General features: G+C 36.4%; 1 protein-coding gene across 1 annotated transcript in view; it reads right to left on the reverse strand.

The window, feature by feature from the left end:
* Window positions 1–410: 410 nt before the first annotated feature.
* The window catches only part of LOC145398178 (furin-like protease kpc-1), a 200,035-nt gene continuing 187,127 nt past the window's right edge, over window positions 411–13,318 (reverse strand). Inside the window, exons 15-16 of the mRNA XM_080271128.1 lie at window positions 1,149–1,354; window positions 411–725 (exon numbers count right to left, since the gene is read on the reverse strand). Of these exons, the coding sequence (XP_080127254.1) occupies window positions 411–725; window positions 1,149–1,354 (521 nt within the window). The remainder of the gene's footprint in view (window positions 726–1,148; window positions 1,355–13,318) is intronic.

A 13,318-nucleotide genomic window follows, 5' to 3' on the forward strand; every position in this document is an offset into this window, starting at 1 on the left:
ATTAACAAAACATTTTGCCTCAAGTCTCCAGAGCAGCCTAAACCTCTTCATAATGAACAAAACTGCAATGAAGACTCATTTTACAGGATCTTTCATATCTCTAAGAAAATCATACAGATCTTCCTATTTCCAAAATACGAAACTAGGTTCAGTACTTGACTTACATGACACTGCCGTACTTCTTAACTTTCCTCGAGAACTAAAACTCAACGTAATTTACAAAATATAAAACTAAATTCAACACTCAATTTACAGGACACTATTTCTCATATTTCAAAAAAAAAAAAAAACTAAAATTTCTCACACCTCAGAAATCTTAAAAGTCTTCATTATTCAGAAGTATAAATACAGATTCAAAATTCACTTTACAATACATTTTTAAAAATATACAGCTTACAAATCACTATTTCTCACATTTCTTCATCACTCGTGAGATCATGGAAGGGTACTTTAGTCATGAGTTGGTCCGTATCTGTTTTATCAATGGGGGAGTATCCAGCTGACCCGTTCCTGGCTCCACCCTTCTTCCCAACAGCCACTCCAGGGAGGGCAACTGCTCGGTTGAGGAGTGAGCGTGAGGTGGTGAAATGGGAACGGAGTATTACTATAGCTAATACTAACACTAATATCACCAGTATCACCACTACCACCACTAAGCCACTGTACCACCATTCCTGACTCCTGTAAGCACTGAGCAAACTTCGGGGCTGGCATAGACTCTGACCCTGAAAGTTAAAACACTGTTAAGTCATTTTATATTTATGGTAACTAAGACGTCATTGCTGGCACAGACATTGACCCTGAAAGTTAAGAAGCCCTAAGTTATATTATTGTATTCTTGAGAGTTTAATATCCATTTCATTGTGCTCAATGAATTGCCTGTTGACAGCAAGAGTAAACTGAAATCAACACACTATAAGATGTCAATGGAGAAGTGTAATACTGCAATAGGTGAAACCCCAGGCTCATCTGGACTTCAGGCTGAAACTGCCCTCCTCCTGCAGTTCACTAACCTCCTTTTGTGGGACAGGGAGTAGAGGCACATTTATATAACTACACAGTGCTGCTGGCTAATTACATCAGTGCCACTGCATAAAGGCATCCCTCTCTAGCACTTGTCACTGCAGTGAAAAGATTAATCAACACACCTTTGTAGGCATGAACATCTCGGCATCACCCCAACAGGTCATACACTGGTAGTCCTGAGGTCCAGCACAGGTTCGGCAGGAATAGTGACACGGCCGGCAGCTGGGGGATCCATGAGCACCAACCTGCTGCGGGTCCCAGCCGTAGTGGCCCTCGGGACATGACTTGACGCAGCGCCCTCCACTAAGGTACAGGTTTGGGCCACACTCTGAGTGGGGGGATGGTGATAGAAGGTTAGCGAGTGGGTCAGTGTTTTATTACTGAACTGGTATTGGGGTTTTATTACTGAATTGGTATTACTGAATTTAAGTGTGCTAAAATGCATGCAAGCCTTAATTTTTGACTGTCATTTATGGAAAAGTTGTCTCCATTAGATGTGGTCAGCCTGTTTGTCACTTTAATGTCCTTACTACTGGCTCAGAAATACTTTGGTTGTGATGGTTTTGGAGGGACCAGCACTGCTCAGGCTATTACTGCATATAACAGGTTAATGTCATTGTTATCACTCATTATTATCTGTTGTGGATTACTGGTACATGAAAGAGAAAAGAGAATGTGAATGTTAATTGGCCTCAACTGCAAGGGAAAGCTCATTTGTTTTTTTGCAATAAATTTCAAGAAAGAGAATATCAGGAACCCTCCACCTTTTTTTTTTTTTTTCCCCATGGATGGCCACACGGCCCAGAAATCTGCAAATGACAATTGTGGCATTATCACATAGTTATTACATGTGAGATTCCACTGGACACATATATGTTTTGCTTTCATCGTGGTTTCTGCAAGTGACAGTCAATAAATAAGAGCATGCCTTCCTACAATGTGATCTGCTTAATAATATACACCTAAACTGCCATAATTTTTATGAACAATTGGTAATGCTTTAATACTGTACTGCATTATGATTACTTAACTAAGCTGTAATATCATACAATGGACACTAAATTTGGCTGATATTGTACTGACATTTTTCTTTTCGGAATGGAAATATAGAACTCATATAATCACTGAAAAAAAAAAAGGCACTATTAACGAGAGTTTCATTGGTAACAATAACAGGAAACAACTGTGAAACTCAGACACAAAATACGACAACAGGCATATACACATTAAAAAGATAAAAAATGGGCTCAGACATATTGAATACTGCATTAAAGGGTCATATTATACAACACATTTAAGCAAAATAATTACAATACACTTATCTACAAATACAACAAACAAATATACTATAATCTACTTAAAATTACATGCAGAACAAAAATATAAGGGAGAAAGAAAATATATTTCCATCAGTAAGACTTTCACTTTAACTAGGCAGAGACTTTGGTCCTTTTGCAGCTAATTTCTTGTAACTCAATAGCAGAAAAGGACTGCTACAGAATTACATCCTTTCCATCACACTCCTTCATGACTAGCATCTTATTCTTAATCTCTTGTTATGGTACAGCACTAAAGATGGTGGGATGGTACTTTTATGCCTTGTTTAAGTGAATAGAGTGTAGTCATTTGAAGGTCACAGTGATACAGCTGTCAACGATGCATCAAAATGCAGATCAGTCAAAAAATAAAGTCAGTAACCAAACAAATAAAAAAAATAAAAACAAAAATTAAGTCACCATACTGCTCATCAATATTAATCCCTTGACCACCCTGAATTACTTTGCTCCATTCCTGCCATCCTCAGAGGATTTTATTCAGCTTAGGAGAGACTTTTTGGACTGGAGGGTTTAGATAAAACCCTCACTAACCCCTCCGTTACAAGACGTCACTCTTGAGGTGAATAGATTTGTCTTGAGATTGCAGGAAGAATGTAAATTAAGACATCATTATAGCAAAAGCATTAAAGATCTGTAAACAAGGGTACACACAATATACTGTATTAATATTTTGCTGTAAAATTTAAGAGAACTCGGTAGAAAAAATTTATGGCAGGAAGGAAGAAATTATTAGAGAAGGAAAACAAAAAATGAATGCAAGAAAGAAGAGATAAGAGACAAGGGACAAGAGAATGGACAAGAGAAGAAAAAGAGGAGAAAACAAAGAAAAGAGAAGGCAGAAGAGAGTACGCTGAAAGAGAAGAGAAAGATGGAAGAGGTGTGGCTGAGACAGCTGGAAAGGAAAAAAGACAACAAAAGAGGTGAGAAAAAGAGAAAATAAACAGAAATGAGATAACAACCATTTAAAGGCATAAACAAAAACAGAATATTTTACACATGCGTAATGTACAAACTCAATGGAATATACACACAATTATTTAAGGAATGACTTCACTCCCATGATATAGTCTTTATTCTTGCTACCTCCAGACAGCTTTACTATATTCAGCAAGGGACAGACTTTTCAAACTGGATAAGTTATTTAATATAGCCTTCACTAACCCCTTGAATACGGGAGAACTTTCTTTAGTGAAGTAAAAATAATCTTGAGAAAGGATCATATGTTGCCTTAAGTAACTCCTTCAATAGTAGTCATTCTTCCTAAACTGAGATAAGCCAAGTAAAACTATTTAGTGAAGGGACTACATACTGTATACCTTTCATAAACCTCGTCACTACTGAATATTCTTCTTTAGATGAGGGGGGAAAAAAGCATCTGGTGGCAGCATGAATAAAACAGAAATATATAATCATTTTACTACAGTTATGAAGCAGACAAGAGTACATACATTCACTGTACAACATGGCTTGGGACGGTATTTTACGTGGAATGAGAGGCCTCATAGAACCTCTTCCTTAGCTACTTATTCTGTATATTATACCTTAACATTCTCTTGCATGCTACTTTTACCTACGTGTCAAGTGGGGTTGGTGGAGGATTAGTGCCCCTCCCTGTAAAACAATTAACTCTAAGCCCTTGGCCACCCCGTTTGGGATACAAGGCATCTGGCAATGAATGAATGAATATAGACACAGTTTGCATCAAAAACATACAAGAGGATATCAAGGAGTAGTGTTCAGAATAAACTGCTAAGGCTGTGCTGCGAGATCTCAAATGGCACTTAAAATATGACCCTCAGATGCTCACTACACGTACAGTACCTTTTGTTAGTTGAGGGAACTACTACCCGATGGATATAAGCAGCCTGGAATGAGAATTTGTGACAGGAGAAGCATGAGAGAGGGAATGAAAGAGGAAATGTGTATTTCAAGAAGTGGGAAAGAGAGACAAATACAAGAGCAAATATACTTCCTTAACCCTCTCATGGTATGAAAGTTCTAGACTTCTATTCCAGCTAATCTTCTATATCAGAAAGATTCTAATATCTCTTCCAACTAATCCTCACATGGTTGGGATAACTCTACTATTCTTTTACAGCTAATGCTGTATGATTACATTCAGGTGAGATTAAGTCACAGGAACCTGAGAGAGTTAATACAGTCACCATTAACCCTCTCACGGCTAGGACAACTAGAGTATTCTATTCCAGGGTGAGTTACAGGAAACAGAGAGGGTTAATCACTGTTCCAATATATACTGTTGTTGCTGTTGTTCATGTATGATGGCTGTATGATGAGATTCAATGCTACTGTAATAAATATTATACAAAAACAGATGATTCAAGTATGATGGACGGGTTTCAGTAAAACTGTACCAGTGTACTGCTTAAAATACTGTCCTAGGTCAAAACAAAGATAATTCAAGCACCATCTTCACAGCTAAGCAAAGAGGTATTGTGATTACTTTTGACAGAGGAAGAGCAATAGTAAGAATTTCCATCAAGCAACACTTTAAGCAAGCCAGTGTCTTATGCAACATAATTAAGAGAGAACTACCTAAAGAATTTTACTGAATGAAGCAGAGGATTTAAGCAAGCACTGCATTCAACCATATTTAAGCCTTAGGGCCTTACTATACTTGGGTCAGAATTGGACATATTCTGATGCAAACTGTCTTATCAGGTAGGCAGGGGTGAGAGTTGGAAGAACACCTCATTTCATTAGGTCATGTTTTCTGTATCCTGTTCTCACTGCCACCTACAATATGTATAGCACTGAAAACCAGGATCTTCAGAAAATGCCCCAGTGAAATGGGATGTTCATGCAACTCTTACCCTGACTTACTTGTTCGGACAAATATGTAACAGAATATCGGTCATATTCTAGATGGTATATGAGGCTTCACAGCATCTCTTTCTTAGTTATTTATTTTGTGTACTATTACATATTAACATTCTCTTGCATGTTATTAAGTCATTTAAATACTGACATAGGTTGCATCAATAAAATACAAGAGGATACTGATGTGTAATGCACAGAAAAAATAGCTAAGGAAGATATGTTACAAAATCTTCCAAGCCACATAAAATACAACCCAATGACCAATTACAACCTTAAGCATGACAAGGGTCTTAATCTATTTATTATTGCTAGCACTATATCTAATCTTTAGTTACTACTGGCAAGAGTGAACTAACCTTTCCTAGCGTGAGGGGGGGCTCCTAGCGCTGGTTGGGATGAGAGAGCGAGCAGCCACACCTGACACCTCACAGACGGCCACAAGCTGATAGCGAGTCTGCTGATCGATCAAGGTCCCTAACTCAAAGCAACTTTATAGTCCATTCCAAGGATACAGAGAAGAGGCACAATAATGATGACGATGATGATTATAATGATGGTGATAATAATAACATACTTTTAAGCACTCTGCCTTCCTATTCTAACCCTGACACACATACATGTATTCTGATTTCCTTTCATAATGTCACTGATAAGATACTTCGAAGCACTCTTTTGTCCTATACAAACCCTGACATTTGTACTTCTATTTCTTTTAATGATGTTGCTGACAATAGGATACGTTTCACCACTCTTCCTTCCTATTCCATCCTTGACACTCATATTCGATATCCTTTCACAGAGTTAAGTTTATGATGATGAAGACGATGATGACGATGATAATAATGATGATACTCGGTACTCTATCCACCCCACATTTTTTACAAGAAAATACGACTGACTGATTATGATTAAGACTTCTCTCGTAATTCATCTTCCTTCCAATTTCTTCACAAAATCAAATTTATATTTCCTCTTCCTCCAAATTTATTGTTTATTTTCCTGGTACTTTATTCCTGTCTTTTGATTCATTCTTTTCCCTTATTTAAAACTGTATTGGTTGCATAGTTTCTTGCTCTTAATTTCTGTCTCTTTATCCCTTCCACCCCCACCTCTTACATGCTTCCCCTCTGCTCCCCTCTCTCTCCCTCTTCCATTTCTCTCTTTCCTATTCTCAGTGAATGAAAAGAAGAGAGGAGATGAAACGAGAGAGCTTGGAAGTGAGGCAGAGAGAAAAAAGTAAGAGGAATAGAGGGAAATAAAAACAAAGGAAAGGAGAGTTGATTGAGAGAATACACAGAGACAAGAAGACAAGTATGAGCAGTCCTTACTATAAGTGACGAATGTGTTCCAAAATATCACAAATATTTCAATACACCTGGTAACACTGTTGCTGTTGTTGTTGTTGCCCAAGGCTCAACTGAAACCTAAACCTAGTGGACTTCAGGCTTATGTTGTCCTTCAAAAATTGGAGGAACTGGCAAATAAACTTTATAATTAGGGAACTATGATAAGCAATTCATCTATCATTTACAGTGGGATTAGCTATAAAGGCTACTTATAACAAGGACTTGCTGTAAAAGTTAAGCAGTAGCCGTGCAAAAGAAAATTTCACTGGAAAATTGGGGCTTTATGAAGGACAGGAGCATGTGAGGAATCCAAGAATAGAATATCTAAGTGGAAAGGATTAGAAGGATAAAAAAAAGATGAAATGGGTTAGTATATAAATTTCTGTAAAATATATATACTGAGAGAGAGAGAGAGAGAGAGAGAGAGAGAGAGAGAGAGAGAGAGAGAGAATTATATTTTATATATATATATATATATATATATAAAATCCTTGTGAGGCAACGTAGGATTGGATGATGGAGGGATGGATGTATATATAAAAAGACAGATAGATAGACAGATATAGATATAGATATAGATATACCATTTTGATTAGTTTTAAGACAGTAAAACCTCAACCAGAAGTGTTATAAAGTCCTGAAATAAACCTCCATGCGCAGAAAAATAAGGCATAAGTAAACAAAGGGCATTTCCTTTTACACAAATAAATCTGCATGATAAGACAGAGGAAGAGTGAAAATAATAAAGCTTAAGGATATAAAAACTGGTAAGCAAAATCTTAAATCAACATCAACTGTAATAAATAGAGTTGCAAATCAACTCTCTCATAGTCTTGTCTCCTCTTGTATTCCTTCAAGTTACTGCCAGTTGAATTTAGTCAGATGAGGGTGAGCTATAGAAGCCTGAGTGTCAATACTGGTACCAGTGACCCCTCTTCTGGTTGGAAAAATTCTAGTACAGCTAATCTATTGCAGCTAGTGCTAAACGAGTTATTAAAATTTTATTCAACCGAATGAATCATACGAGCCTGTGAAGTTTAATGCAATATAAAGGCTAATGGTGGCTGTTTTACAGTTCCTTTTAACTCCCTTGTTCCATGGAATATCCTATATGAGACACGGACTTGTATTCTCATAAGCTTAGGGGGCTTATTAGCACCTTCTCTTTAATCATTTATATTTTGTATTACAACTCATACATTAGATGTAGAGATATACTCATAAGGAGAGGGTACTAAAGAACCTCCTTAAATGATGAGAATAATGCCTCCTGACATACGGTCATCCTTCATTTTTTGCATGCATTACAGAACAGGCATCTTTACAAAGTACAAAAATCTGTGAATAATGAACCCGAAAAAGGGCTTGAATGGTCATAATTCAAATACACGTATCCCTAAAAACCTTTTGTAGTGCCTCATATCACCAGGCACTATGATTTACTTGTTTAAAGTATGCTTTTTAGATGACTTAACAATATACTTTGTTAAATAATCTCAAAATACACTTTGAAATGTTGAAAATTGTGATGGTTTACTCACCCACAAATAACCGAAACTGGGAATGTCAAAACCATAAAAAACGAGGGATGACTGTATAATAAAAACTGTTTGTATAAATACCGGGAACTACAAGGCATTCATTAAGACCAGCACATCAAGGAAAAATGGATGCAATAACTGAAGACACACAGATGGCTTACTAATAATGAATACAGTACAAAAGCAAGACCTAACAGACCCCATAAGACTTTCACTATCAGTACGTCATCTACATTTCCTTCATATTAACATTAGACACATTTCTTCAGCTCAGGGAAGACTTTACAAACTGAAGGAGCGAAATATAGTTGTCATAAACCCCTTTACTATAACATGTTTTCCCCTAGGCTGAGTAAGAATGTCTGGGGTAGCAAGATATAAAAAAGATGTTACCCTATTGAGGTATAAATCAAGTGGCAGCTAAAGCTTTGGTCAGAATAGCATGTTTTAGTGACTACAGTGCAAAGTTCCAATGCCTATACAGTATTATGAAATGGCAAATTTAATAACCACCGTTGGTAAACATTAGAGTATTTACAAAGTTGGATGGCATTATGTTTTCAAAATTTACATTAATTTTAACTTGAAACATTTTATTGTATTAAAGCTCCCAATGTATTAAAGAAAGTTTCCAGTGTGTTGAAGAAAGATATCAGTGTATTAAAAAACTCTCCCAACATATTAAAGAAAGCTCCCAATGTATTAAAGAAACCTCCCAGTGATTAAAGGAAGCCCCCAGCATATGCAGTGTGATGGCAATAATATTTAATATTCCCTCAAAGACATGCACGTTATCCATACTAATGTTGTGCAATATAGCTATGCAGTCCTCATTACAAATTAGGGTTAAGTTTTAAAAAATCACAACTTTTCCCTTACAATTTTTGCCAAAAACTTAGGTAATGTCTATTTTCAGGTGGTGGAAGAGAGCTGCCCAGTTATACAAAAATCCCTCTATTCCCTCCCAATTTCCTGAAAGGAGGATGGTGGACTGCAGGAGAGGTTCAACTTCAGCTTGCAGTCCACCAACTTCTTATTCCAGATGAGGCTGGGGCCACAGCACCAACAACAGCACACAACATTGGAATCTTAATAGACAGTTTTTGGATATTTTATGTAGACTTCAGCTCTCAAATATGGTGGTGCAGGTTTCATTATTCACTTTCTATTTCTGGACAAGCTTATGGAATTTAGTGTAGACTTTTCAACTGAAGGGATTAGATACAGCCTTCTTTAATCACTTAACTATGGGTATTTGAAAGACAAAGCCACACCTGGTACGGGGACACTTTGGCTACCATAAGTTTTGGATGTGCTCCACCTGTAACCACCTGTAGAATAAGCATGAGAGTATAGTAAGAATGCTCTGCCAAGATAAGCATGTCACTACTAGTCCTTACTGCAACTGGATAAAGTCATCTGATGGTAGTAAGACTAAAATGAAAACTACTGTACAGTACATCATCATTTTGAAAGATTTAATGGCAGCAAAAATGTAAAAAAAGAATAAATGTTGTAAAATTTCTTGTACTGGACCAGAAATTATCAATCCACCCATGACTATACTCTTTTCATCTGGCCAAAACTGATATCTCTCCATCTATGATGCTGAGTTTCATCAACTGATCAACAACTAAATATGGTGCCAGTCACCGAGTAAGAGCTGTGGAAAGGAGGAACAGGTGTGGCAATGTCTTTTTTTTTTTCTGCCAATGAGCTACATAATTAATCTGCAAAAGGTAAAAACTCTGGGCTAATTTACAGTGAAAGGACTATAGCCTTCTGGCACTACAGTTGAGAGAAATAGATCTTACAGTAGACAGGGAGTGGACAAATCAACAGACACACCAATTGAAAGTAAAAAAAAAAATTGTATGGGTTGTAGGTACATGCACACACAAAAGCTTGCCTAATCTTTCAGCTATTTTACTTATCAGTTTCTCTGAGGGTTGCCTAGTACAGTTCCATTGCTATCTCTTTGCTAGTCCCACAATTTACAGTATCATTTCTATGGGAAAAGTTGTGATAATTTGAAACAACTACAGGGTGCTTTATTATTCTGAATAAAAGCTTGCCTGGTGGTGGCCTGGTTAAAATGTAAAATACATCATCATACTGAAGTGGCTGAGTGAGGACAGACAGTATGAAGATTTAAGGCATGCACTATGAAGTCCCACCAAATCCTCCACACTACCAAACTTACTCGGGTCTGCATCTCTCCGCTTGGGAGCACGCTTGCCAATGCGTTTTAGTTTATGTTGCAAACACCCTGAAACATGCAGTAAGTTTTATATAAATCATGAAGAAATAAAGACAAGACATACACCAAAATATTAAGAAGCAAAGTGTTAAGAAAAATTATACGTATAATAATAAATATCAGTTACCGAAATAGTGAAATACTGTACAGCAACCATTAGCCATGCACACGCTGATGTTCTTAATTTACTTTGAGCTTCTGTCCAAGCAATTAAATTACTCATTGCCTCTACACTAACTGCAATCTATTAAGCAATATACAGTATATAAGGGTGACTTTAACCACAATGTCAACAAGTAAAATTAACCACTTCACTATGATTTTTTTTTTTTTTTTTTTTTCATTCTTACTATCTGTAAATCTTATTCAACTTACAAGACTTTCTGAGCTGGAGGAGTTGATTATAAATTCCCATTAACTCTTCTTATAACAAGAGATTTTTCCCAATGAATAAAATCATCTAAAAGCAGCATGAATAGCCCAAAACAAGATATAATTGGAGTGAAGGGGTTAAAAAATAATAAGCATCTATACAAGCAAAAACATGACAAGCAAGGTTTAACAGCATAAAGAATTCAACAAAACACCAAGAAAGAGGGGATAAATATCAGATCAGGCATAAAAATAGCAGTGTACAAGCAAACACAAGGATTGCAAGGTCAAACAGTAAAAGCATTCACCAAAAAATACAAGGTTAAATATCAAAGCATTCACATAAGCAAAACCCACCTACCATCACACATGTAATTTCCACACCCTGTGCATTCCTGTGTTTGCTATGGAATTATGGGTCATACTCTAGGTGGGACAGGAGTCTCTATAACACAATTTTCTTAACAATTTATTTTATGTACTATACCTTAACATTCTCTTGTGATTGTAGTTTATATTATTTTATTATCAACACAGTTTGAATCAGAAACACACAAGAGCATACTAAGGTGTAATGTGCAAAATAAATTGCTAAGGAAGAGGTGATAAGAAATCTCCAAAGCCACTAAGAATATGGTCTTATGGGTAAAGAAAGTGGGAAGAATATTGGCTTTCATTATACAATCAGTTCTCGTTTACAGTAATTTCATTCAAAGCAGGTTTATTATTAGTCCACTGATGAAGTAATACCTTCATTTAAAAGTTCTTGGAGTTCTGGAAAAAGAAATGGGCATTTTCTTCCTTTTATTTTTTTTAAAGCCCCTTAGTATTTGACTTGAAGTATCTCTCTTTTTTTAAAGGTGCATTATGCTTGAACTCATTGTTGACTCAAACGAGGACCAACTGAATACCAGCTTTTGGAATTGTTCTAAAAATTAAAGTGTAGTTGCACATCTTGTTTTTTTCCTGTGAAAGGATACCTGTCATATGGAACAAATGATGCCAACATGCAGAAATTTTCGTTACCATGTTGTGAAAACACAATAGCTACAGCATGACTCTGAACCCCTTCAAGTAAGAAAAGTGTCTTAGGCAATGTGAAACTACTGTATTTTCACAATGAGCACAAGCTTAAGAGGTGGGTATAATTTGCTCCATTTGAACAAGTCATGGCACTGCAAAATTCTGCTCTACCATAATAGTAATGCATATAATCTCTGGCCTGTCATAATCCCTTTAAAATCACTTTCAAACCCTAACAATGTCAATGACATTTACTGTACAGTAGTTTAATTCAATCAAATAACCTACATGAAATTAAAATATGTTGGAAAGAGTTTTACTCCTATCCAAAAATGCATGATAATTTTATGCAGTAGAGTATGTTTGAAATATAGCAATACAGACATTATGAACATACACATAGTATGGCATGTGGCAGATTGTTGAATGATTAATTGTTATCAGACTAAAAAATATACGAACAATCACATCCATCTAAATTTTACATGACTGTAACTAAGATCAAATTTTCTTTTCTGATGGAGACTGATTCATTTCACAGCATGAACAGAATTATTACCAATCACAACACTGTAACACATCATGCCACCATGTTACTCAAAATAATCTGTATATGCTACACTCCATACTCTACCACCTCAAAGTTGGGACATAATTATAATGAATGCATGTTCTGTATAATCAGCAACAAAAGCTCTTCTAATATTTCAACTCTTCTGCTTCTCACTTCCCTCTGATGACTAATATTCCTAAGCTGAGAGAGGCTTGATATATTTTTGTACTCACAAATAGTTTGTTCTGATGTAATGTGTCAGAAAGGAAAGTGACAGACATGGCCTATTTAAAGAAGCTGATGCAGTGGAATAGTAGGAGAATTTTTATCTGTGTGTGTTTGTATGCATAATATATGTACAGTACATGGCAGCTGATTAAAAAGTGTGCAGTACATCAGGTGGTTATGCTTGGGCTAATTTTGAGCTATAAATGCAATATCAACATGGGGCCAAATCAGAACTGTTACCAAACTACAGTTACTGACGACGTTGCAAACTGATTATGAGAGAAGCTATATTGGCCACCAGGAGCATAGGGACCTGAGACAAGAGTAACCACTATCTCACTGCTCTCAGCCTTTGTTCACAAATAAATTCTTGATGTCTGGCACACCTCCCACAGAATGCTCTATATGCAGATAATATACACTTCAATTTCAGTATAAATTTTTATGGGTTCTGGAGGGCAAATTAAGCATCCTTAACCCCTTGAATCTGATTTTATGTATTTTTTTAGTTTTGTCAGCTCTGGAGAAATCACTCATAGTGGCAAGTTAAAAACAGTCTCTATTAACATCTTCACAACATGATTTCTCCCCCTAAGCAGAATAAAATCATCAGAAGGCAGGCAACAAGATTAGTAGAGACAATAGTTGCAACTCCAAGCTCAGCTGAACGTGAACCCTGTGAACTGCAAGCTTAATTTCCTTTGTCCTGCACTCCACCATCCTCATTTTGGAGGATAGAGAAGTAGCTGAGAGACATTTGGACACCAAGGTTAGGCCCCTTTGTTAACTCA

This window comes from Coenobita brevimanus, chromosome 44 (assembly GCF_032717465.1).
Source record: "Coenobita brevimanus isolate Jiangsu-jjx chromosome 44, ASM3271746v2, whole genome shotgun sequence".
In the NCBI taxonomy this organism is placed as follows: domain Eukaryota; kingdom Metazoa; phylum Arthropoda; class Malacostraca; order Decapoda; family Coenobitidae; genus Coenobita; species Coenobita brevimanus.